At 36.5% G+C, this 26,320-nt stretch overlaps 1 protein-coding gene across 2 annotated transcripts in view; it reads left to right on the top strand.

Moving 5' to 3' along the window:
- The first annotated feature begins 10,405 nt into the window (after positions 1 to 10,405).
- g6pd (glucose-6-phosphate dehydrogenase) overlaps positions 10,406 to 26,320 on the top strand; it is a 114,902-nt gene continuing 98,987 nt past the window's right edge. Inside the window, exons 1-2 of one of the 2 annotated variants that reach the window (XM_051933644.1) lie at positions 10,406 to 10,536; positions 11,677 to 11,813. In XM_051933644.1, coding sequence (XP_051789604.1) covers positions 10,491 to 10,536; positions 11,677 to 11,813 — 183 coding nt within the window. In that variant the 5' untranslated portion in view covers positions 10,406 to 10,490. The other variant, XM_028813429.2, reaches the window with a different exon arrangement.

Here is a 26,320-nt window from a genome sequence, read left to right as displayed (position 1 = left end):
TTAGTATTGCAAAGGTTTCTGCAGCTGGCAACTGTTTGTCAAAAGCAAGGGAACCATTTAGGAAACACAGGATATCCCACACATACATATTATCCACTAATGAGATGGAAAAAAAAGGCAAAAAAAGTATTTTGCATAAAAGTGTGAAAATGTTTGCTGTGATAAGGGATGGAATATTCTGTCTGGACGTGCAGGGTCCATACAGCAGGAATAAAAGAGTTGTACCCTGTTGTACAATGTTTCAGCAGCACTTTAAAGGTCAATCAGCCAACCAGGTGCTGGGGATTCAGATGCCTCAATTCAGAGTGAGTGAAAAGTCAATGAAGGATGGTAAGAGCTTCTAAGACCTACTGGCTGCTTTAGAAGAGAGACAGGCACCATAGAGGTATGGTAGGAGGCCAGAAACTCTCCAGCCTCTTACAAGGAAAACTGCCCTGGTGAGAAAAAAATAATAATAGCAGCCTTCTGCCTTTCTTCATACCCAACCTGCTCTAACTATTTTATATTCCTATACTTCAATATTTATATTCATTTCAGCTGCCTTTCTTGCACATAAATTGCTGCATGTGATGTATTTTGTGATGTATTTCACTTTAATATTTTTTTAGAATTTAGTAGTAAATTCAATGGTAAACGTAATAAGGCCATCTTTCATTAGTTTGACACACCAGTTACTGAGCTTGCCTCTATACCTCAAGAATCTGAATTAGATTCTTTACTGGGTTACTGATCCACAAGGGAATTCTCCAGTTTCTCCCATGTCAATCTGTTTGGTTAACTAGCCATGCCAGCTTGAACCAATGTGAATAGTAAGAGTCTGAACACTGCTACTGCTACTCCATCCATGACTGCTTCCTACTTTGCTATCTGCCTTTTCATGAAACAAATGCACTAGGAAGTTATTCTTTGTCTCTTTTCATTCATAATATAACTAAATGTTTTGCTTCAATTTCTGTTATCCATGTATCTTTCTGTCCTCCATGCTTCTTAATATTATTTTTCACTTCTCATCTTGCTTATTTTACAGTCTAGTTTATTTGCCTCATGTTTGCTATGAGCTACACTATTTGTCACAAGACTCCCTGTAGACATGGCTATGAAGTCTGAAAAAAAGCCACTTCTTTTATCATGCCTTCCAGTCAAGCATGTAATGGAAACACATGGGAGGTGTAACATAATTGACTCTATACTACACAAAAACAACAACCATTGCAGAGGCCTAATGACTCCATGTAATCACAATGGTTATCACACGTGGCTATCCAATTTTTCTGGAGCACCAACATTTAATATTTTACTTTCCTTTCAACTGTGGCAACTTTAAGATACCAATTTTCAAGTGCCTGCTCATCTCATACTCACCTCTCAACTTTAAATTGAACAAGGCAGGTACTGGCTTTTTCAAAAATTGTAACGAATTCATTATAGAATTTTAGTTTGCAGAAAATGTTTTGAGGGGACTACTCTGTATTACTCTGATACATCTTTGTACACATATTATAATCATCACCTATTTTTATGTTTTAAAATATCAACAATCACTGCTCCATGGCTACTATATTTGCCTATTAAACTTAAGTATCTATGACTCTTTTTATAGGCTTCACAATCACAATGAACTTTACTAAAACAAAATAAAATATGTAAGTAGAATATTTTCAACTTCGCCCCCTTGAACCTTTGCATAGGAGGCATCACGTCTATTTTCTAGTCTTACTTCAAGCTAACTATATAAATAAATCACCCAAATATGGAATTGTGCCCATTGTCCAGTCAGGTGTCTCCTGGTCATCTCACTTATATGGCTCCACAGCAATCAGTCCTTTTTGGTTCCTGTTTCCCTGTAAGGGACCCTAGCACTCCCTTTCTGAGCTTGGCTCTACTTCTTTAGCAGCTCAGTTTTATAAAAATTTAACAAAGATGTGTGTTTCATATATAATATTGTATTTTTCTTTGTGCACTAAAAGAATTTTGCTTGCTTATTTCTTTCTAAGCATTTCGTTCATGTGACCAACAGTACAGTCATCCAGTTGCAGATATGACACAATCCATATTACTAACCGAGAATGCTAAACCGGATGGACGCAGGGACATCCGGCCATGGGCCGTAGCCGCAAAAAGACGTACTGCGCAGGCGCCCCAAGAAATGAGGCGCCGCGAGAGGTGGACAAGACCACAGAAAAAAGGAGTCAAACGCAGGCGACGCACACAGCGCCGCATGAGCAAAACACACACACAAAAGCAACGGACGGGACACACACAAAGAGGACGATTCAACAAGCCCCTGGCACACAAAAAAAAAGAGCCCGCAAACCCCCCCCGCCCCCACACACACACACACACAAGCAACGGATGGGACACACACAAAGAGGAGGATTTAATCCCATTGCACACGAAACGGGACGCACACAAAGAGGAGGATTCAACAAGCCACAAGCACACAAAAAAAAGAAGCCGCGAGCACCACACAAAGCCAATTGGACACGAAACGGGACAGACTACGGACATAGCACACGAAACGTACACAAAAACGACGATTCAGACCCACGACCACAGTAACATAAATAACAAATGACACACAAAGCCCCATTTCTAAATGAACCGTCCGTATTAAACATACGTCATCTCAACACGTTCTCAATATGCAGCGTATGTAGATGTCATTGCAATGAGGCACTATTAACCGTTCAACCACAGAAAAGGCTCCATATTAACAGTGAGTGCGATCCTTCTTAGTACTTATCCATATTTCTCACGCTCAAGAACAAACAAGTCATGAATTCACGATCACAGGTACAAAACGATACCGCTCGGATAACGGGACCAAACACAATTCACACTATGCAGCATAGGTGGATCTCATTACAATAAGGCACTATTAACCGTTCAACCGCAGAAAAGTCTCCATATTAACAGTGAGTGCAATACTCCTTATTACTTATCCATATTTCTAGAAGAAAAAATGTCTCGGCTCCAAAAACGCAAAGCTCAACTAAAGCTTCTAACTAATGATGTACCTAAAAGTTAAAACTTTATGAACTGCATTAGATCCTACAATAGTTCATTTGCTTTTGCATCTACCGGAGTAAATATCAGGCCACCAAAAGGCAATGGCCCATACTGCTTTCGCATATGTGCACAAATACTGCATCGCATTGGAACAGTGCACCCTGAAACAAATCAACAACGCAAATATGCACAAATCTACATCCTAGATCCACATGACGCAATCTATCAATCAAAGTGCTGCATCGCAACAGGCACGGATTCAAAACAAAACACCTCCCGTCTCAGACATACGTTAACGGCAAGGAAGGCTACAACGGGCGTCTCACACAGCACAGGCAAATCGATTACAGCTCCAAAACAACACGTCCCAAATACTACACATGCAACAACGCGCCTCTCAAATGGCACAAGCAAAACATACACCAGGAAAATTCATTCGGATTAATGAATGTCATTTGCAATCATTGTCATTCAGTTCAATTCCCTGAAGAAACAACTGGCAATACTGTACAAGTAATACATTTACACGTTGTTGTCAAAAGGGTCAAATTAGAAGCTTCTGTAGATATTCAGGATATGAATGTAAAGGAGGCAGTCTAACTAACGATGTACCTGAAAGTGAAATCTTTATGAACTGCATTAGATCCTACAAATCGGTATCCAATATGAACATTAACGGTGGCACTGCACGTGACATCCGTCTTGCAAAAATGTTAATTATTGATGAATGTACAATGGCATCCAGTCACTTACTCAACACCATTCATAAACTTCTACAAACATTTATGAATAATAATATTCGCTTTGGAGGAAAGGTACTTTTATTAGGAGGAGATTTTAGACAGTGCTTAGCTATTCTTCCACATGCCATGTGCTCAGCTATTGTTCAGTGCACCTTAAAATATGCAGACAATTGGCATTGCTTTCAAAAGATACAGTTAGTAAAAAAGATACGATGTCCAGAACCAGATCATAACAATTGCTTATTACAACTGGGAGATGGTACACTCACCAATACAGATGGACTTCACCCACATATTATTACAATTCCTCAAGCCTTTATCTGCGACGACTTAGTTACAGACAGATTTGGAACAGCAATCTCATTAGACCAAATACCCCTTTAAACACAACGCACTATATTATGTCCAAAAAATATTAATGTGAAAAACATAAATACCCAAGTCATTCCATTACTTCCTGGAGAGACACAACTCTCTAAGCTCTGACAAACTTGACTCTGATCACAACAATAACCATCTTCATTAACATTACAAGTTCTGACCTGGAATTACCTTTTACACTTAAACGGCGTGTACAAAGAAATTTTCCAATAAACCTTTACACTGTGCAACACACTTTATTGTTTGCTTTCTATTTGCATCATCTACACCTTCACACTATTCTATATCTCATTCATACATCACGCTCTTTGTCATTCCCAACACCAGGGGTTGGCGAGCGAAGCGAGCAGGGGGCGGAGCCCCCTAGTAAGTCAGAATAGATTATTGTTTGCAATTATGTTTAAACCCTGATAAAATTACAGGAAAAGTAAAGATAGTGATGTCTTAATAAGCAAGTGAATTCAATTAATGTACATAAAAAGGAAAGGGTGACTTACAGCCACAAATTATGTGCCAGAGAATCAGTATGTTAAATGTGTTGTGTGAGATAACAAGAGTATGGGTGTGTGATTGGGGACTCTTTTGGAATTACTCAGCTCATGGTTATGCTTGACCTCAAGAGCCAAAGAAGATACAGATAAAGAAAAGCGTTCTTGTTGAAAATAAACACTTCATTTCTTTAGTCTTTGCTTTGACCTTGGCTGCAGCAGTATTAGGAACTGAATATTCTTTTACTGCACACATGGTCAACATAAAAAGAAAATATGAGTGAACTTATTGCAGGAGCAGTATCATGACCACTGCACACTTAATGTTTTTGCTAAAGGTGCTTCTTTGCTTTAATGTGCAAGGACTAGTGTCAGGGGATGGTTCTAGTGAGACACCCAGGTATTCTCTCTGTATATAAAGGGATATGCCATCCATCTGTCCGGCGTCTGTACCCCTGCCCTGGCATAATGTCATCCAGCATCTATCTACAAGGAGGTGGCAGTGTCCAGTGAACAAAAGCAAGTGACTAGTGGCATATGTCCAACAAAGAAAAGCAACTAGAAGCACAAAAAAAGAGGGATGCAATTCATATCCGGTGAACAGAGGTTCATAAATGCACAAACAGATGAACTTACTATTGTACCATTAAGCCCGTTTTAATAATAATATTGCCACATGCCAGACCAAGTTCCTTTATGAATCTCAAATCTACTTAAAACTGTGCATGTAAATGCAAATAATGTATAAAACCATGCTTAATTCCACTCTAAAACTTTGCTCAGAGATAAAAGGCAAAAATAATGTATACACAAAAAAAAAAATCAGATTTATAAACAATAATAACACCACATGCCAGGACAAATTCTTTTACAAATCTCAAATCTACTTAAAACAATGCATGTGTGCATGCACTTATTGCGAGTTTCTGTCACTGCCTGCCTGTAATCATATATGCCACAAAAATTGCCTTTTTGAATATTCACAATCTAATCACCATATGAATTTGCCCATATTCCTGATCCGCCTCTGTAATACAAACTATGGAAGAACACAGGAACAAAATGGAAGAAAATAAAACTGTAATGAATTTAAACATGAGCTATTACTGACTGACTGACCATTCTTTTCACTGGTCTCTCTGCAGGAGTCACAAATAAAAGATAAAAACAACAGTGTGTGCAGCTGACTGGAGAGAGCAATAGCAATGTGCAATTAGAGCCCAGACATCACCAGCAAACATCAGAACAGCAAGATATTCAGAGAATTCTTTTTGAACAAAAATAATTTTAACAAGTAAATATTAATGTTGCAATACTAGTCTCTTTATAGTCAACGTTCAACATCCAAATGTCTTAGAATTGCCACTGCACTAAAGTTTCAGAACTATGCTTTGCAGTACAGCACAAACCATCACAATAGAGCAAACCTTTGTGGGGCTTTGTGACCCTGAAGTCTACTTCACACACTACTATTTGATAAAATAAAAAGGTTGAGCCACACAACAATGTTAATGACACATTTAGTATATTAATTGAATGAAAGTGCTTTTTGTTTACAGATCATTATGTGATGGTACCTTTATTGCAACATGTATGCAGTCAGTTGCACAGATTACATTAGAAAAAATCAGCTCAGTTGCACAGATTACATTAGAAAAAATCAGCAATTAATGACACATTTAGTATATTAATTGAATGAAAGTGCTTTTTGTTTACAGATCATTATGTGATGGTACCTTTATTGCAACATGTATGCAGTCAGTTGCACAGATTACATTAGAAAAAATCAGCAATCACTGAAAATTGACCTTTGCTCTCAAGTTGCTCACCCTTACTGTAAGGGCATTGCATAAATCTGGGTAGCATCTTAATTATATTATCCCATACAGATGGCATGACAAGGCTCTGGGATGACTGTCAGATTACTGACCAGCCAGCCAGTTCACACTGAAAAGCACACATCACCAAATACCCTACGGCTATTAAAACCTATAAGGGAACAGGGATTGTGTGATTTCTGCATGATAGTTTCTGTAATATAGGCTCCAATTCAGTACACAACTCAGATGGTTCATCATCATGAGTAAAAAAATCATCCAAATGCCTTAACATGTCATTGGCGATATCCTCCAAAAGAGCTAACACTGCCTTTGCCACTTACAGTATATTGTACAACACACAGTACACTCTTTTAAGTGACAAAATAGACAAGCTATACATATAGGCTACATACTAAAAGCTATTAGAATTAAGTGCATGAATTAGACATTATTACCTATCAACACTAAATACATCTGTATTCAGAGAACATGTTGGTTAACTGTAATATATTGTAATTAATTTGAGGATATCAGAAAGTTACAGAAATGTCTTTGAAATGTGCAATAAAATAAGATTTTCTCACTTAATTGTTCTACTGCCTAGAGTCACTTAAATGCCAATACCAAAAAAGTCTGTGTAGGCCTTATAAATCGCTGAAAACTGACAAAACTTTAAACTAGTTTCCATGCCAGGTTTGTGTTTTATAAATCCTGACTTTTGCATAACAAATGGCTTACGCATGATTCCAGGCATAAACACATTTTATTCATGAGGCACTTGGTTCAAAAGTTCTGCTTTTTTGTGCAGCAGTTAACTGGAAAATTGATTTCTGTGTTTTTAACTGGTATTCTTATCCTTACTGCTTAATTTTCAAATCCACCACTCTACAGTCATGTCAATGTTATTTACTTATTTTTTAATATTGGAGTACCTTCAGTCCATCTCTGATCCAAGATTTCACTGTTGGACCAGGGTGGTCTTTTTATTGATACTAGGAGCTAACAGGAAACAAGTTTGAGTATAGCAAAGATAGATAGATAGATAGATAGATAGATAGATAGATAGATAGATAGATACTTTATTAATCCCAATGGGAAATTCACATTCTCCAGCAGCAGCATAATGATACAATAAATAATATTAAATTAAAGAATGATAATAATGCAGGTGAAAAACAGACAATAACTTTGTATAATGTTAAATGTTAACGTTTACACCCCCGGGTGGAATTGAAGAGTCGCATAGTTTGGGGGAGGAACGATCTCCTCAATCTGTCAGTGGAGCAGGACATTGACAGCAGTCTGTCGCTGAAGCTGCTCTTCTGTCTGGAGATGATACTATTTAGTGGATTCTCCATAATTGATAGGAGCCTGTTGAGCGCCCTTCGCTCTGCCACAGATGTTAAACTGTCCAGCTCCATGCCAACAATAGAGCCTGCCTTCCTCACCAGTTTGTTGAGGCGTGAGGTGTCTTTCCTCTTAATGCTGCCTCCCCAGCACACCACCGCGTAGAAGAGGGCGCTCGCCACAACTGTCTGATAGAACATCTGCAGCATCTTATTGCAGATGTTGAAGGACGCCAGCCTTCTAAGGAAGTATAGTCGGCTCTGTCCTTTCTTGCACAGCGCATCAGTATTGGCAGTCCAGTCTAATTTATCATCCAAAGAGTGATTTTATAGTGAAGGAAGTAAGCTAGATCAAGACATATCAAAAACCAACACTGGAAGAGGTGCCAGGCTATTGCAAAGGTCACTGAGTGTTAAAGAAACTCACTTCTGGGGTAGTTTTAAGTATGTCTACTAGAGACCCAGGCCTGTTATTTGCGATTGGGAGGCAAAAATAATAATAAACAAATACTATTAAGTAGTTTGTGTGGAAAAGCAAATTTTGCAGGTGTATTTTTTCAGATGAATAAAACCATATTAATTCAGATTTCATGCTAAAGTAATTACTAACAGAAACAGAAAAAAAACAATAATTGTGATATACAGTTTATCGGTTTTAATCTACTACTACTTTATCAATAAACACTGCAGTGCAATTTTGTAAAATGCATGGTTATTTTGTATTTCTTCAGGAAGTACATCATGTAGGGAGGCAAAGCACAAAGAGGGCTGTAATCAGTTCAACATGCTTCTTAACAACACAGCAAAAGAAAAGTCTGAAACAAAAACTGACAGGGGTGCAGTTGACATCTTTTACTGCAAGCACAACCTGCCCTTTCAAATAAAGACAGAATTCATGAGGTTAGCTTGTGATTGTGCTGTCTTCCACCAACAACACATTCATCGACACACACTGTTATATATTTGCACTTTATTTTTTTTATTTAAGTTTAATTCCTTTAACATTCATGCCCTAATGTTTTATTCATGCCATACAAGGGAGTGTCTTGTATGGGATTATATGTATGTCTGATTTTTTTATCTTATAATCATTTGTAATCAGGGAAGTACTTTGTGCTTGTAATTGAAATGTACAATATAAATATTATTATTATTGCTACTGTAGGATTGAAACAGAGCTTTTCATTAAAGAATTTGGATTGCAGCATGCCTACCCATTTGTGAGATTAAAAAAATACAATGTCAGAACAATTAAGGGACTTTTAGGATCAGATGATAGTCCTTCGGATTCTGATGAAACCCAGAGTTGCTGAGCAGAAATTGTTCATCTTGCAACAACTGTACCACATTCTGTCATTTTTTTCTTTTCCCTCAACATGTTGAATGATGGGCGGCACGGTGGCGCAGTGGGTAGTGCTGCTGCCTCGCAGTTGAGAGACATGGGGACCCGGGTTCGCTTCCGGGTCCTCCCTGCGTGGAGTTTGCATGTTCTCCCCGTGTCTGCGTGGGTTTCCTCCGGGCGCTCTGGTTTCCTCCCACAGTCCAAAGACATGCAGGTTAGGTGGATTGGCGATTCTAAATTGGCCCTAGTGTGTGTGGGTGTGTTTGTGTGTGTCCTGCGGTGGGTTGGCACCCTGCCCAGGATTGGTTCCTGCCTTGTGCCCTGTGTTGGCTGGGATTGGCTCCAGCAGACCGCCGTGACCCTGTGTTCGGATTCAGCGGGTTGGAAAATGGATGGATGGATGTTGAATGATGCCTACCATGCCATTTGCTTTGGCTATAAATTCCTGCATACTTTGTGACATAAGTGGCCTGTGAAGAACAGAATGAAGACCTCTATTGCACAAGAAAACCCCAAGACCTTTATCTCATGACAATAGAATGGCTGATTTTTGCAGGCCTTGACACTGACAATATATCTGACAAGGCTGCAGGGAGCAGGGAATTCTTGCGCCACCTACTGATTTTTGAGGCATGGGTAAAACCATCTTTTACATGACATTTTTTGTGATGTCTATAGTGCTGCATGGGTTGGCGTGAGATTCCCGGACCGAATTTTAATCCCAATCCGGCTGTGATATTAGAAATTTATGGACGTCGTTCAAAAATAACAGTACATTACAATACAGTATTAGGTCTACATTGCAGAATTCCAATAAAGATAGTCTTGACAGTTAACTTTCTAAAGTTTTGACATTTGCTGTATACGATGGGCAGTCATCCCATTCATGGTGGGTTCTTTTGTTGAACCGGACGAAGCTCTCATACAACTCCAGCAACCCTGAAATCGACTGAGTGCTTTCATAAAAGGGGTCGATGTATGAAACGCTTTTTTCGTAAAACTTTGAAATATCTTAAAATTAATTAACTGTAAAATCTGATGTTATATTAACGCATATTGTTAGCCTGGCTGTACAACATTCTTACCTAAAACCTTGGGCCGTCTTTGAAGTTTTAACAGAAGCTGACTTTAAGACAGGGTCGTTGCTTCCGTGTTGTTTGCTTCAGCGTCCACCCCTTGTGGATGATTGGTGGATCTGATGTCTCACTTTCTCCTCTTGATCTGGCAAATCTTACTATAAGCCCGCCTACCGCACACTGTCATTTGTCTGCTTCCCTGCGATTGATAATAACTCTAACATTTGATTGGATAGTGGGTTGGTTGCCCGACTGCACTGTTTATTCTTTCTTGGCGGACCCTTTATGACATCACTGAAACCACCCAAAATGGGAAGCCGCGCCAGTACTGGTGAGTTTCAACCAATGATAAAAGAGGTAGGTTTGTTACATTTTTGCAAGTCAGAAAGAAGGCAATTCTTCGAAAAAAAGGGAAGTCCAGTCAGGCATCTCAGTAGAAGAGCCAAGCTTCGGCATTGGTTTGGAAAGGTACTTAATAAGGCGCTGGTAAGTGTCGTTATATAATGCAACTTATACATTTTACGGTAATTTTCATAAGTATTTCGTTTTCTGTTTTTGCGAACGCTTGTCAGATGGCGTTTGCCTTCTAGTGTGCACTTTTTGCCCCATGCGATCCTCCTTTGCTCTCTATTCTTGCCAGCCTTGGGGATGGGACCAACCATAAAACGCAGCAAAGACGCAAAACCTAAGAGTTGCTTTTCAAAGGTGAAATCGCCATGGGGATTTAATTAATTGTGTAAATTTGCCTCGTCACCGTGTCACCGAGTAGCTCTGACTTAAATCTTTTACTTGTGGTTCCTTCCATCTATTCCCTGAGTCCTGTCATTTAAGAAATGTCCTGGACATACTTTTAAAGCAATAAGGAATGGAATTAGAAAGGATTTACACTATCCTATTAGTGTTTTATTAGCCGCTCTCATTAGGCTTTCCTGACTAATTTACACGTGAACCATGTACAATCCTTCTTAAGCAGCCGTGCAAGGGTGAATGTCATCCAAACTATCATAATGTCTCAAATGATGCTCCCTAGGTGATGGAGTTTTATTTACATGTAATCTATATGGCCGTATGATTGTAGTGCTTTCAATAGATTGGGCATCACTTGGTTTATCAAAAATTATACCAAGACAATGTGAGCCTAAAGACCGTGCATAACATGTCTGATTTATTTTCAAGCAGTACTGTATCTGGCAAATCATCAAATTACAGTTTTTGTCGGGGATTAAATGACCAATGATCTGCCTTGTCATTATGATGCAATCAGACTGATAGTTGGGACATGTCATTGCAACAGTCATTTAAGCTGATAACACTATACTGTAGTACAAAATTAATTTTCTTTTTTTCCTTAATCCCAGTTTTTATAGTACTTAGAATGCACTAATGTTTCTTGCACAGTATGATTTTAATTTTAGGTTTATTTTCACTCTAAGTGGCAAAATGTCTTTTTGATTCTGGTTTGTCCTTTCAGAAAGAAGATCTAATATGTCACTGGAACAGCCTCACTTGAGCCGCTCAGAACTTTTTGTACAGCTAAGAAAAGAGCTCTATGATGATGAAGAGTTTCGACAGTCTGACACCCATGTTTTTATTATATTGGGTGCTTCGGTGAGTACATAAGCACATTATGTAACCACAAAGGACATTAATTCATCAGAGAACATGTACCACTTTTACGCTTGCATTTTCTTTTTTCAGTTTTAAGCAGTTATGAAACTGTTAGATCATTTTATTTCTTAATTCCATTAATATTTTCTTCCATCTCCATTATTGAGTTTATTTACACCATTTGTAGTATGCATGTCCTCCCAGTTATCTTCTACCTTTACTACTTGATGCCCAATTCATATATTCATTGTTCTGACTTTGCTCATTGTGGTGTGCCATCAGAAGTAAGACAAGAACCAAACCAGAACCAGGATGACAGTCGATTGGAGAGCACACTTGCTCAGGAGCCATGACTAAAAACACAATTCAACTTAACCTACATGTCTTGTAGGGTGTGAAGGAAGTTAAAGTTCCTATTAAGGCAGTGCTTCTGTTTTTTTGTTTTTTTTTTTCCTTACCCCATTAAATATTAGAGCTGTAACCTTAAGTTAAATAAAATGGCTATGTCCTCAAGAAAAAGTACACTGTTCCGTACACCTTCTGTGACAATAAAAAAAGGTTTCGTATCACTTTTCATGATGGCACACTTACTCTGTCTTTAATTTTGCATACGCTGAAACAGAATTTGTAAGGGTTAAGCTAGGTTGGAATCAAATAAGGCTGATATATGGTTAGCTTGAATTACAAGAGGTGTATAGAAGTGTGGATGTATGTACAGAAAATCATGGTTCACTCCAAGCCAAACTGAAAATTTTAATCCTGTTTACAGAGCTTATAGTGTAAACAAGTCCTAAGCCTGACCTGGAAGTCTTAGAGCCAAGGCATAAAATAACATTTCCAGTTTTGAATGGCCAGCCTGTCTTTGGGATGTGAGAGGAAAACCCTTGCAGATATGGGTAGAGCATTCCAACTCTGCAAACACAGCAATTCGTTTTGGGATTCCAAATCAGAATTTTGAATTTCTGTCAAGTAAAGTCAAACTTTATTTATAAAGAACATTACATATATATTATAATTTAAAAAAATCCTGGGATGAGACGTGACTTTTTCAGAGAGATACTTTCATGTCCTGCAAGACGAGACTTTGTGCCAAGAGATTTAACCACACCTGGGGCTGGAAATAAAAGACAAAGAGTAGATGACAAAGTAGAACATCGTAAAGAATGAAAAAATTTTGGCGCAATACACATGCAGAGCAGGTTAGAGATAATGAAAGTACTAAAATCTGAAAGTCTAAAAAAAAAAAATGATAGTAAAGACTGCATTAGCGCAAACAAACAGAAATTATTACTCGGTACAATAACGGAACAGCGAAAAGAGATTGAATATATTGTTCGGATTTAAACTTTAAGTCGGAGACTTGTAGATTGTCTAATTTGTGTTGCCATTAGGGAAAAGTAGTGTTTCTTCCCAATGAAGAGGCGTATCTGCGAGAATTAAGATTTGTTGTTTGGTGAAAGTGAAATCCACATATGCGAGTGGCAGAGACGCAAAGTGGCTGGAATGTAGCACAGGCCGGGTGGGTTGGTGAGAGTGTGTGTGCATATATATATATATATATATATATATATATATATATATATATATTGTGTGTGTGTGTGTCGAAATACCCACACATAAACATAACTATGTATGTACATGAACCAACATATACAAACATAATATTTATCCTCTTACAGGATCAAAAGAAATGTCTTTAATGATGTCCTAAAAGTAACTAATGTCGGGGAAGAACTAAGCTATTCCAAAGAGAGGGAGCAGCTCCCCTATAGTGTGATGCACTAGTTGGCATGTAAACGTGAAGAAAGAGGGCAATTCCATTCAAACCTTTAAAAACAAGTAACAAGATTTTAAATTCAATTCTGTAGCAAAACTGAAGCCAATGGAGCAAGGCCAATATTGGTAAGTTGTGATCACGCTTGCGAGAGCCTGTCAATAGGCAAGCAACAGTATTCTGGACTAGTTGCAGGCATCATGTCGATACCCGATCAATATCTACATACAGAGAGTTGCTATAGTCCAAACATGTATGTATGTCATAAAAGCATACATGGCCTTTGCAAAACTACTAAAATAAAGAAAGGCCTTTACCTTAGCTAAAAATCTCAGCTGGATAAAAACTATATTTAACCACAGAGTATACCTGTTTGTCAAATTTAAATGAACTGTCAAAAATGATGCCAAAGTTCCACACTGATGATTTATGTATGGTGACTGATCCAAGAACATCAGGGATACACAAACTTCTGGGCATCCAAACATCATAATCTTTGCTTTGTTATCATTATATTATTTGCCAGTTCAATGCCATTCATGTATTAAAATCATGTAATTACACATGGAGAGACTATATTGTCTTTGAACCACTGTGCAGCTCAACATTTGAATATTTATTGGCAATGAACAATATTTATTTTATATAAATCATCAAAGGGCATCCTGTTTGCATTTCCCCAAGTTACAGTATGTGTGTCGTCATGTCTGCAAAGTGTGTTCCTGAAATAACAAGCCAGTTTCATTCATCCATCCATTATCCAACCCGCTATATCCTAACTACAGGGTCATGGGGGTCTGCTGGAGCCAGACCTAGCCAACACAGGGCATAAGGCAGGAAACAAACCCCCAGGCAGGGCGCCAGCCCACTGCAGAAGTTTCATTCAATACACATTGAAATGAAACACTAACTCAGGTTAATAATGACTAGGTTGAAAGGAGCTGGAATACAGCCTGGGCATTGTGGATAGAGTAAATCAGGCTTTGAAGCACCCTGTATCATTTCACAAATTATACTCTTACATCCAGGTTTCCTCTAAAGAAGGTATGAGATGTGCATATTTAGATTAGTTTAACTCTGGACTAAGTGTCTGCTTTTGTTTTTTGCAAGCACTAGTAGTCTGGGTTGTGGTTGTCCAGTGGACAATATGCTTATTAGTATAAATTTGTCTCCAGATTAACTATGTCTCCTTATGGTTAGTGTCTATATGCTGTGTGTGTGTGTCTATGTAACATACTAATATATATATATATATATATATATATATATATATATATATATATATATATATATATAATATTGGGATGGTGAAGGTTTTTACCCCCATGCAAGTATCAGAGTAATGGTTACACTGTTTGTTTGATCCACCATCATTGCAAAAAACAAAGTGCTTAGATCCTGTGAAGTGATTATTATTTCACAATAATGTGCATAATTTGAATAGCTAATCTAAGCTGTGTACTATTTCTTACTTTTTTTTTTTTTTTTTGTAGAATGCTTTATCATTTTTATGTAATGTGAATAATTGGATATGAATCATGTGGGCTGAATGGAACCTATTTGTTGCAGCTGTGCAAAACTGGCAGCTTTTGAAAGGAGAGTATTTTAACATCCCAGACTTTCAATTGTAATTTAACTAGGCTCCATTTCTATTCTCTGTCCCTGGAAAGAACTGATAATGCAACTGATGAATAGGCATATTATGGTATGTTGTGGTCTTCAATGAAGTATTTTTGGCTGAGCACATTAATTTAGTATATTATGTGACAAGGCGTATTGAGCATCATAAGGAAGGATGGTTTTTATTAGTTTTTGCTGTAGTTAAACTGCTTGTTCATGGGTTACACAGAATCAGGAACAGGAAATGAACTAGCACACTTGAGATTTAAAGTCCACGGTCTAAGCCACCACACTGCAGTGCCTGCTTATTATTAAGTCAGTGTCTAATTTTTGCATTTAACAAGCACATATCTATAAAGCAATTGCCTATCTTCTTTTTTTTACAGAAGATGCAGGGTCACAGAAGATATCTTAACACATTAACATGAAAGAAAATCTTCTATGTCTAAGTCTGTGGAATACATTGGATGGGCACTAGGCCTCACCATATTTGTTTTGCAGAGTCATAGTTTAAAGAAGTTTAAATGAACAAAGTCCCATGTTCTTGTCTATAGCTGATTGAAATAGCTGAACTTTTTATCAAAGACTGGTTTAGTTGGTACAAGATTCTTTCTGTATTATATCAGATGTTGATTTGGTCTTTTTTAAAATGTTTATACTGTAGAAATAAAGTCTAGAGTGGTTTAGATTAAACTTAAAGTAGTTTTATGACAAAACAGAATGCAGTAAATGTAATTTAATAAAACCTATATCCAAGTGTCTCACGTCTTACATTTTATTCATCAGTTTGGCTACTTTTAAGTATTCACAGCAGCACACAACCACTCACAGCTCCAGCTCCTAGTTACAACTGTTCTCATATAAGTGGGTAGTCCTTTTCGATATAAATGGCACAATACTCAAGAAAAACGTTCTTGTCATATTACAAGACTTTATACTACAGATTATCTGGAGGCTATTTTTTAGTATACTTTACAATAGGCAGTTGAGGTTATCAAAACCATAAGGGAAAGCAGATATTACAAATGATGTGGCAAACATTCCTAAACAGAAAAACATTTACTTGAACATAGGTGATTTTTGTCCTCACAAAGATTCTTGAGTGCTTTGGGTTCTACCAATTATCATCTACTTTCTAGAGTTTATGAATGAGAGTTTACATGTGCTTTCCTTACGATGGGCTAAAACTGTGTAAGGAAATTAGATTCTGGCTTTGTATATGGTTCTGTGGTCTTGGGACTGGAGTGGAAAATCGGTGAATGAGGGCTTTGGTATGTACATCCTTTTTTACTACCATTTTTTATGTAATAGGAGTTGTAAGAGTTCTGTAAACCATTCCTGGAATGCATGTAATTACACCTAAACTTTTTAACACTGGCTAATACTTACGTACAGTACGTAAAGCAGTATTTTAACTGTAAAAGAAGACTGACTGAATTGATTCTGAAAGTCCAATTAAAAGATCCATTTATGTACACTTATATAATCTCACTATACATTCTGGTAGTATTCAGTTTAGTTTGTTATTTTCTTATACCAAAACTTCCATAGTTTTTCAGTTGCAGAATATACAATTTGTTGTTTAAGCAAACACTTTACAAACTTGATTTGAAATTATTCCATTCCATTTAATAATAGGTTTCCACACAGGATTAGCTAGTAAGAATGGGTGCAAGAAGCCATATCACCTTAGGGCTGTTTCCCATGTTGGACATTCAGAGTCCTTCACATTATGCAACATTGCCATATCAGAAACTTCATGGATAAAATAATGGTGGAAAGACCAGGTAAGGACTGATGACCCACTGTTCTAAAAATCACAGAATGAATGATATTTCTTTTTCCCCAAAACATTGTATGGGCTTCTTAACCTTTAGTTTATGATTCATATGTGCAGTTTACTTACATTTATGTTCTTTTGTAACAACATGTGCTTTGCAGCTAAATATTTGTGCAATATTTTGAGCATACCTTGTTCTGAACAAAACTTTGTGAAATTAAAACTAGATGGAATCTTATTTGGTAGCCCTTAGAATCCTAAACCACTGTCTGCTGCAACATTTTTAATATGAGCACCAGAGCCTTTTTCATCTTTGAATAGGGTGTAGATGACTTCTAGGTATCTCCAAATGGGATACAACATATCATATTTGCAATCCGAATGGCTTGATTGGTTAACAAGTGTGTTATATGTAGTGCCACGTGCAAGTCTGGGATGCCTGTTTTTTGTTTCTGATTTAGGAAATATTATTTATCTACATAGAAGTTGGGCTTATTTAGTGTTTTGGGCTGTTTCCAACTCTTGCTTCTTAAGTAACTCTTCTAGGATTTGGGTATTTTTATTGTTCTTTTCTAAAGAGTGTTGCGCAAGGTTAATGCATAATATGAGCCTTAAGGTGTGTTCAGACTAGGCATGTAGAGTTTTTATTTTAGTTGATTGTTTTTTGTAGAGTAGTCTACACATGCCACTTATGTAACCAAAAGATGAAACAGCTATACATAATACTTAACTTGTATTTTAAAGCATTTGCACTAATTCTGAATTGCTATCTTGCTGTTCATTTGTTCTGTACTAGTCTCTCCATATGTTTTTATGTACAGAATGAGATAGGGAGGGCAATTTTTAAAATGTTGGGCAACCATATTTACACATAATGCTAAACAGTGTTTTAGTGTTTGTGCTTGTTTTGGGAAACGTTAACAGTAACACAAAGGCAGATGTGAAGCTATTGAAATACCTCTGATCTTCTTCTTCCGGCTGCTCCTGTTAGGAGTCGCCACAGCGAATCATCTTCTTCCATATTTTTCTGTCCTCTGTATCTTGTTCTGTTACACCCATCACCTGCATGTCCTCTCTCACCACATCCATAAACCTTCTCTTAGGCTTTCCTCTTTTTTCTTTTGCCTGGCAGCTCTATCTTTAGCATCCTTCCAATATAATCCGCATCTCTCCTCTGCACATGTCCAAACCAGCGCAATCTCGCCTCTCTGACTCTGTCTCCCAACCGTCCAACTTGAGCTGACCTTCTAATGTTCTCATTTCTAATCCTATCCATCCTTGTCACACCCAATGCAAATCTTAGCATCTTTAACTCTGCTACCTCCAGCTCTGTCTCCTGCTTTCTGTTCAGTGCCACTGTCTCCAACCCATATAACATAGCTGATCTCACTACCATCCTGTAGACCTTCCCTTTCACTCTTGCTGATCTTGTTGAAATACCACTGATATGCAACTAATATCTGGAGAACATTGTCCATTACTTCTGTTCTTTTAAATGGTTAATTGAACTTGAGTTGAGGTGAAGGGTTGATTGAATTTGAATTTGGAAAGAAGGGGAAGGTACTTAGTAAAATCTTGTTAAATATTTTAACTGTGTACTTTTTACTTAACTGCAAATCAATGGTTTTAATGGTAACTGAAGTTTGTGCTAATGATCATACATTTTAGTAGCATGTTGAAGAAGTAGCACCATAGAAGAAGTATAAGATAAATAATGAAATATAGCAGTTATGAAGAAATACATAGTACTTTATATTTGGTTAGTTCTTTTCACATTACACTATGTATGTAGAGCTTCTGTATGTTTCGTCTGTGGATTGTTGAAAATATTAACATAAAAAAACAGAGTTTACCATTATGTGTGATCTTTTCTTTTTGGAATGACTGATCTTAGTTACTTAAACTTAATGACTGTATATGCTAGATCTTGTGTCCTTGAGGTTATCAAGATTACATGACTGGGAATCGCAGGGAATGACCAATTGCACGACTCTGTGCAAACTTTTGAGCACAGTTTCAATTTTCCAAAGTACTCCAATTTTGTCAAATTGGGTCAACCAGTAGCATGCTGACTGACTGCGCCAGTGCTTGTATGAAGGCTTTCTCCACTTATGACTAGTTCATCCGCAGTCTTTTTCCCTTTTATTTTGCTTTTTCAATTCTGTCTTGGTAAAATAAACATGATGTATCAGACCGATCGAGAGACTTTTCTTTTTGCACACTTCAAAACGCTTGCTATTCTTCCTTCCTTGGGACTGCATTATACTTCTGGATAAATGCTACTTGTAAACACAAAAGATCACCCCTATGATTTAAGACTTAAGAAGTGAGTCACAGATTATGTAAGTAAACGTTTGTGCTGAGAATTGCTAAAAAAGTCATATTGTGTGATGGAGGATTAACATGATTTTGTAAACACCAATGGTTAGAGTATTGGGGGATTTTATGCTGTATTCCACTCCTGAAAATACAGTAAGTCTGTACTTCTGCCAAACTAGATACAACAAAGTTGGGAGTGCTGTGTGTCAAGTTTACTAAAAGACTGGAGTAGCCACCATTTAGGTAAATACTCGGGTGTCATATCCGATCGTTTGGTAGAGCAGAGTCTTGTAGGTGAAAGTAAGTGATAAAAAGTTGATGAACTGATCCCTTGAGAAATGATGGCAAGGAATGCACAGTGAGATAGATAACTGTGTGTTTTTTTTTTTTTTTTTTGTTACTAACATAATTTGAAGCATGTTGTGCCAGAAGGTGCCTTTTTGATGGAGTTTATGTAGTGTCTTCTTGTTTGTTGTGTAGGTTTCTTACACTGGCCCTTTTGAGTGAGAGTATTTTATTTTTGTGTTTTGTTATGGACTGGATTGATTTTGGTTAGAAAATAAATAAATTAATGGATGGATAGTAGAGAAACTTGCGCTTCAACTATGTTTAATATTTTTTTATTCTGCCTGTCTGGTAGTTTATAATAGTTAAGAAGCAACATGTTAAAGTCTGTAATTTTATTACAGAAATCACTTTACTAAAAAATATAAATTCTGTTTGTTTTGAATTTGTTTTTTAAATCTGTACACACTGTTGAATTGAGATATGAGCACCCTAGATATGGAAATATTTAGAAAAATACTTTTTATTCGTTTTTAAAAATGTATTTAGTAAACATAAAATATTAAATGGAGGATATCAACATTGTACTTTTCCAGTCAGTTTTCAGTGGTGGATAGCATTGCTGATTATTGTTTGGCTGCTCTTTCATCTCAAGGTGCAGAGAAATTACAAATGCTAATGGGAACTGTGACTTGACCCTTAAAAACACAGTCTTTGTTGTCAAGGTGCATATTGGTATACACAAAATTATTATCAGCAATATTAAACAGCCAGCCCTGGTGTTTTAGTAATAGGTGGTGTTGTAACTTTTTTTTTTTTTTATTTACGGTGTATCATGTGTAAGAATGACAGGAACTGACTAGCTACTCATATTGGATCTCATTAATGGCATGTATCCAAAAGAAAATGTCCACATAGAACTAAATGAAAGAAAATACGTAATAAGCAAAACACTCCACAAAAAATCTAATTTAAATGTTCAGCAAATACTGTAGTCCTGGTGAAAAATGCTTTCTCCAAATCAAAATACATTATAATAGTAAAACTTTTTAAAATGTAAAAATAAGTACATTGGAGTAGCAAAATTTCATGGAGGATTACATTGATTTTTGTAAGATCATATATTTAAGATTATATCAAACATTTAGTATAAAAAAGTTAATCTCCTCCTGTATACATGGTTTCATATTAAGTGGCACAACAACCCAACTGAGGTCCTGCTTTATGCCCATCATTACTTCTGGTTCAAGTTTCAGCTGTGCTATAGCCACATGAAAGATATATCAATAGGGATATGAAGTTAGTTATACTTGACCCCCAAAAAATTTGAATACCGAAAGTATATGATGCAGTGATCAGAGATTTCCAGACTTTGATCAAAATGAGTACCCTTTCAGAGATACAAGACATGGTTTCTTTCATATTAGGAAAGTGGAATTGTTGTCAAGTAGTTTTGAAAATTTTTTTCAGACATTACGCAATGCAGTGTAAAATGAGTTAAAATATATTTCTGTTGCATTTTATTGTTTCTCCTAAGATGTTTATAAAACAGTGGCATAATCCATTAAGATTGGCATGACATATTCCCAGCACTAGAAACAATGCTAGGCGCAATGGTTCATTTTGCATCTTGCATCGGTATATTAAATACTTGAAATGCTGGTGCATTTTTTTTGGCTGGACAGACCATATATCTAGCCAATGTCCTTGTTCTTGAAAGGTCTTTATTTGTTCCCATTTATTAAATAAATAACAATGTTGTCATGAATGTTCAAGGCTTTTATTTCACCTCCATTAATTTTTGTATATTTTGGATTTTTGCCAAAATATATATATATATATTTTATTAATTTTGGCAAAACCTCAATATATAAAAAGTTATGGAGGTTGATGATCTGACTGGTTGATTATGATTTCATTGGGTAACATTACACTGGGAACATTATTTTCTCACTGAAAATCCCCAAAAAAAATAACTAAAACTGATTGCCAGTCTTATACACTGAGGATTTAAAAAAATAGCTTTAATAAGCTTGTTGGATATCCACCTGAATAAAAGGATAAGTGTGTATGTGTTTGTCCGATTGTTATGTCTCAGTCATTCCAAAAGATGGCACATGACAAAATTTTTTAGTAATTCATTGCATTTGTCATTCCAATAGATGATTATTCACAAAAAATTAACACTGCTTTTACAAATCCCTTACCAACTGGCAAATAAAAGATGTATGCATTGCATGAGGCACAGCGAAAGTTAATGAAGAGGTCTACATTGATTAGAACACATCTTAAATGGGTAGCACACCTATGTCATCTATAAGGTGGTAGTACTGCCCTACAATGAGTTTATTCTGTCCTGTTTCCTTAGGTAATATGATTTATTCCTTTTAGCTAGGTTTTGTACTTTTTGACACCTTTTAGCAAAGGGTCTCTAAATACGGAATGCTAGTATTCTAAATCTTTACTACAAATTATCAATTAACAGTTTCTCCAGGCTGCACCTCCTGCATTTTTTACTATATGTAATCGTATTGATCATCAAAAATAGATAGATACTTTATTAATCCCCAAGGGAAAATTCACAATTGTTTATTAAATAAGAGTTTTCATGTATACCTATGCAAAGCTTGAACCCTGATGCAGTTTATGGATGAGGCTGGCTTTGAGTTTGTCAGAATCCTGCAAATACATGGGGAAAATATCATTGTTCCATGATTCAAAGACAAGCTATAAAATTAGTTGGTCACACTGAATTAAATTAGAAATTGTGTGACTTGGCTTTGCAGTAAAAGTAATCATTGCATAGAGGGATTATTGTTACTCGTAATAGATTATTGCAAATTATATGATGGCCTGCAAACGGCAGAAAGATTATTGAGGATTAACAAATGATATATTAAAAAAATGATACGTCCTACATAATATTAGGTATACAGTTTCTGGCATCAATTTAGTAGTCAATTTGATAAATGTAGTTTGATTTAAGCTAATTAATTCATCTTCATGGGAGTGCAACAAAATCCAATTATGGGAAAACAATGGGAGGTCAGTGTACTTGCAACTTCTGTGAAGGCCTTCTGCAGTGCTGTACTATGCTTGGGTATTAAAGCTAAACAAATTTTAGCCCCACAGAGTCATGATTCTTGGGTCTGAATGTGTAGTGTATACTGGTAGATACCAATTATTTAACTTTGTAGTTAATAGATAAATGATCAATATGTTCCCTTAAAATTATTCTTTGAAGAGTTTTACAAATACATATTTTGTATTTGCACAAATATTGAGCTTACATTTACAAACATTTATAAAATAATTTAGCTTACATTTGGAAAGACAAATGAGAATCAACATTTACATAAGATGATTAAAAGACGAGGGCCGCACGGTGGCGCAGTTCACTTCCCGGGTCCTCCCTGCGTGGAGTTTGCATGTCCTCCCCGTGTCTGCGTGGGTTTCCTCCCACAGTCCAAAGACATGCAGGTTATGTGCATTGGCAATCCTAAATTGTCCCTAGTGTGTGCTTGGGGTGTGTGTGTGTGTGTGTGTGTGTGTGTGTGTGTGTGCGTGCCCCCTGCCCGGGGTTTGTTTCCTGCCTTGCGCCCTGTGTTGGCTGGGATTGGCTCCAGCTGACCCCTGTGTTAGGATTCAGCAGGTTGGAAAATGGATGGATGGATTAAAAGACAAAGTTAATTATGCTACTTCTTGCTAGCTATGTACCACATTGGCTTTCCATTTAAGCACTGAGTTGTTGGAATTTGTTGATTTTGTCCACCCTTTGGAAATCTTTTCTCTGAAATGAGCCACATAGACACTACTGAAGAATTTTTGGCCTTTCTGGAAACTGACACAATCACTTTTCTTTCCATGATGTTCACACTCATTCAAGAAGTTATCATAGTGCTAAAAGTCAAGCGAAGTGTTGTATTATTATTATTTTTTTCCCCTCTGAAGGTCAAGAATTTTGTCCTTTTTTCGTGTTTTTCAAGCTTTATATGAAAGGAATAACACAAAATTGGCTAAAGCTGTGATATGAAAGAAAATACTTTTACAAAGTGTGTGCTTCCTTCCAAATACACACTTGCAGATGCCGTTAATCTGTTCCCTAGCTGTCTGCAACTCTTGAGCTAACAGAGCACATGCTGTCTGGCAACAGACCGACAAATTTGTGTTGTTGCATACAATTGAGAAGCATTTCATACAGACCAAAAGAGCTGAGGTTTTATCTATAGTAAAAGCTAACACTTCCTGAAAGAATGACTGCTGAAACATAATGACAAGGCACTTTTATTGAGGTGCTATGAAAGGAGTGTTTATTCATTCCAGCTGACGTAGAAGAGAGGGCTGCTCTGGTTAATGAAACCTGCTTTATGTGGAACTGTAAAATCAATGGGTGTTTACAATATCGTGCAGTATCAGTGTTTTTTGGAGTTACCAAGGCTTCAACCTTTGTCAGAAGTCACATGTCGTCTAATAGAATTTAGCTTGATCATATTTATTATTTGATGCATGTATTGGATTTTAAGACGATGATTAAAATTAAATGAAGACAGCTTTACAAATGACAAGCATCTTTATTTTTATTATTAGATCATTTTTGATCTATACCAGAGTTTTTTTTTTTTTTTTTTTTTAACCAAGAAAAGAGGGGGAAAAGAGGGTACTGTAAGAATTCTGTGAAGGACTATTAAAAAATGTGATCCTGTTACATTTTAAAATAGATGAGCCACAACCAAGGGGTGAGTTGTCTACAACACCCATTTTGTAAGTGCTTGTTCGTTCTCATGCCATCCCTTATATAAAACGCACAAATCACAATAGCTTGAGGAAACATTTATTTTTAAATTCAGTGATTATTTCAAGATGATTCCTTGTGATTGCAAATGCATCTCTACATTATTCTTTATGGTATCTGCAATCTGATAGTTCAGGCTTGATATTGTAACATTCACTATGTGGCTTTCTGTTTAAAAGCAAGCATCACCTTGCTTTAAAAATACATATATATCTTTGAAAATGTCAGTTTGCTTTGTTGGCATTCTAATTTGTATATTAACACAAAATATATAATCAAAAACTGGGCTTCTTCCTTTTATTCATGACATCGTTGTGTGGTGCATGCTTCTCAACCTGACCTGACTTGACCTGACCTGATTGACTGAAGAGGAGAAGAAAACTAAAAATTCGTTTTTACAGCAGTCCTGGAGAAAATAACTTTCTGTCACACATAAATGATTATACATCCTCCACTTTTTTCTGACACAGGCAAATTGGTAGGTGGCCACCCTCTTCTCCTAGAAATTCTTTATTTCATAAGCATGTGGATTGTGAGGATCCATTGCTGTTACTTGAACAATTCTTTTTTTTACCTCAAGGAGACACTAAGATTAATAGTGGTAGTTTTGGAATGTATTGTATGTTGGTAGATTTTGCAGTATACATTATACACTGCTAATTTAACAGAATTGCAATCTTGATTTCTGCAATAGCAAGGCATATTTATTTTAACCTTTTCTTTCTGTTATATGATTCACTGTGTAGCCTATGACTGAGGCTTTCTAGATTTTTATAAGAGCACAGTCTGGGCAGCCAGTGGTATTTTATAAGACACTTTTATAAAACAAATTTGTAGTAGTAGGGTATTGTTCCATTTTAGCCATTAATGGTGCAGTGAGAAGTCAAGCAAAATGACATAATGTATTGGCTAACTGAACAGATTACAATATGCAAGCTTTGGAGGAAGCTATGGCCCCTTCTTCAGGCAAGTTGTAATTCTTGCCTGAAGAATGGGCCTTGGCTGCCTCGAAACCTTGCATAAAACAAATTTGAAATAATTAGAAATGATATTGTCTTGAATACAAGATAAAATGACGTTTATTTCCTGCTACATGAATAATATTTATGCAGGAGCACAGTTATACTCTTCTGGAGTCTTGTTTTAGTGCTTTTAGATTTTTTTTTTCTTTCTAATGTAAGCATTTTTAACTTTTTAAGTTTTTGTACCAGCAAACATCATGCTTCTCATTAAAGCCAAAAGTTCTGTTTTGGACTCCTTAATCTGCAGAACATTGTCCCAATAGCTTTCTGGCTTATCCATGTGGTCTTTAGCAGTGTTCTTGTTGGGGAGTAGTGTTTGTCTCCTTGCAATCCTGATGTGCACACCATTTTTGTACAGTGTCCTCCTGATAGCCGACTCATGAACAAAGACATTAGCCAATGCAAGAGAGGCACTTAGATCCTTTCAAATTACCCTGAGATTCTTTGTGACCTTTTGGAATATTGCACACCTTACTTTTGAAGTAATATGTGTTGGTCGACCATTCCAGAGGAGACTGAAAGTGGAGTTGAATTTCCTCCATTTGAACATGATCTGTGTGGCAGAGTACTGTTGAAGTCAAAACTCATCAGAAGTGTTTTTATAACCTTTTCCAGTGTGATGAACATCAAAATAATTATATATATATATATATATATATATATATATATATATATATACATACCTACATACAGTGGTGCCTTGTACTTTAAACATAATTAATTTCAGTAGGCCACTTGATTTCTGAACTGTTCAAAGTCCGAATCAGTTTTCCCCACTAGAAGGAATGGAAAGTGAATTAATCTTTTCCCAAACCTTAAACAATACCCATTTCAATAAATATAAATAGAAAATACAGATAATTTAAGGTAAAAATAACACAATTAACTGCCATAAATAATAAATTGAAACAATAA

Source organism: Erpetoichthys calabaricus, chromosome 11 (genome assembly GCF_900747795.2).
Source record: "Erpetoichthys calabaricus chromosome 11, fErpCal1.3, whole genome shotgun sequence".
Lineage (NCBI taxonomy): Eukaryota > Metazoa > Chordata > Cladistia > Polypteriformes > Polypteridae > Erpetoichthys > Erpetoichthys calabaricus.
The sequence above is the reverse complement of the archived record's forward strand: the minus strand, read 5'-3'. Positions and strand labels throughout refer to the sequence as shown.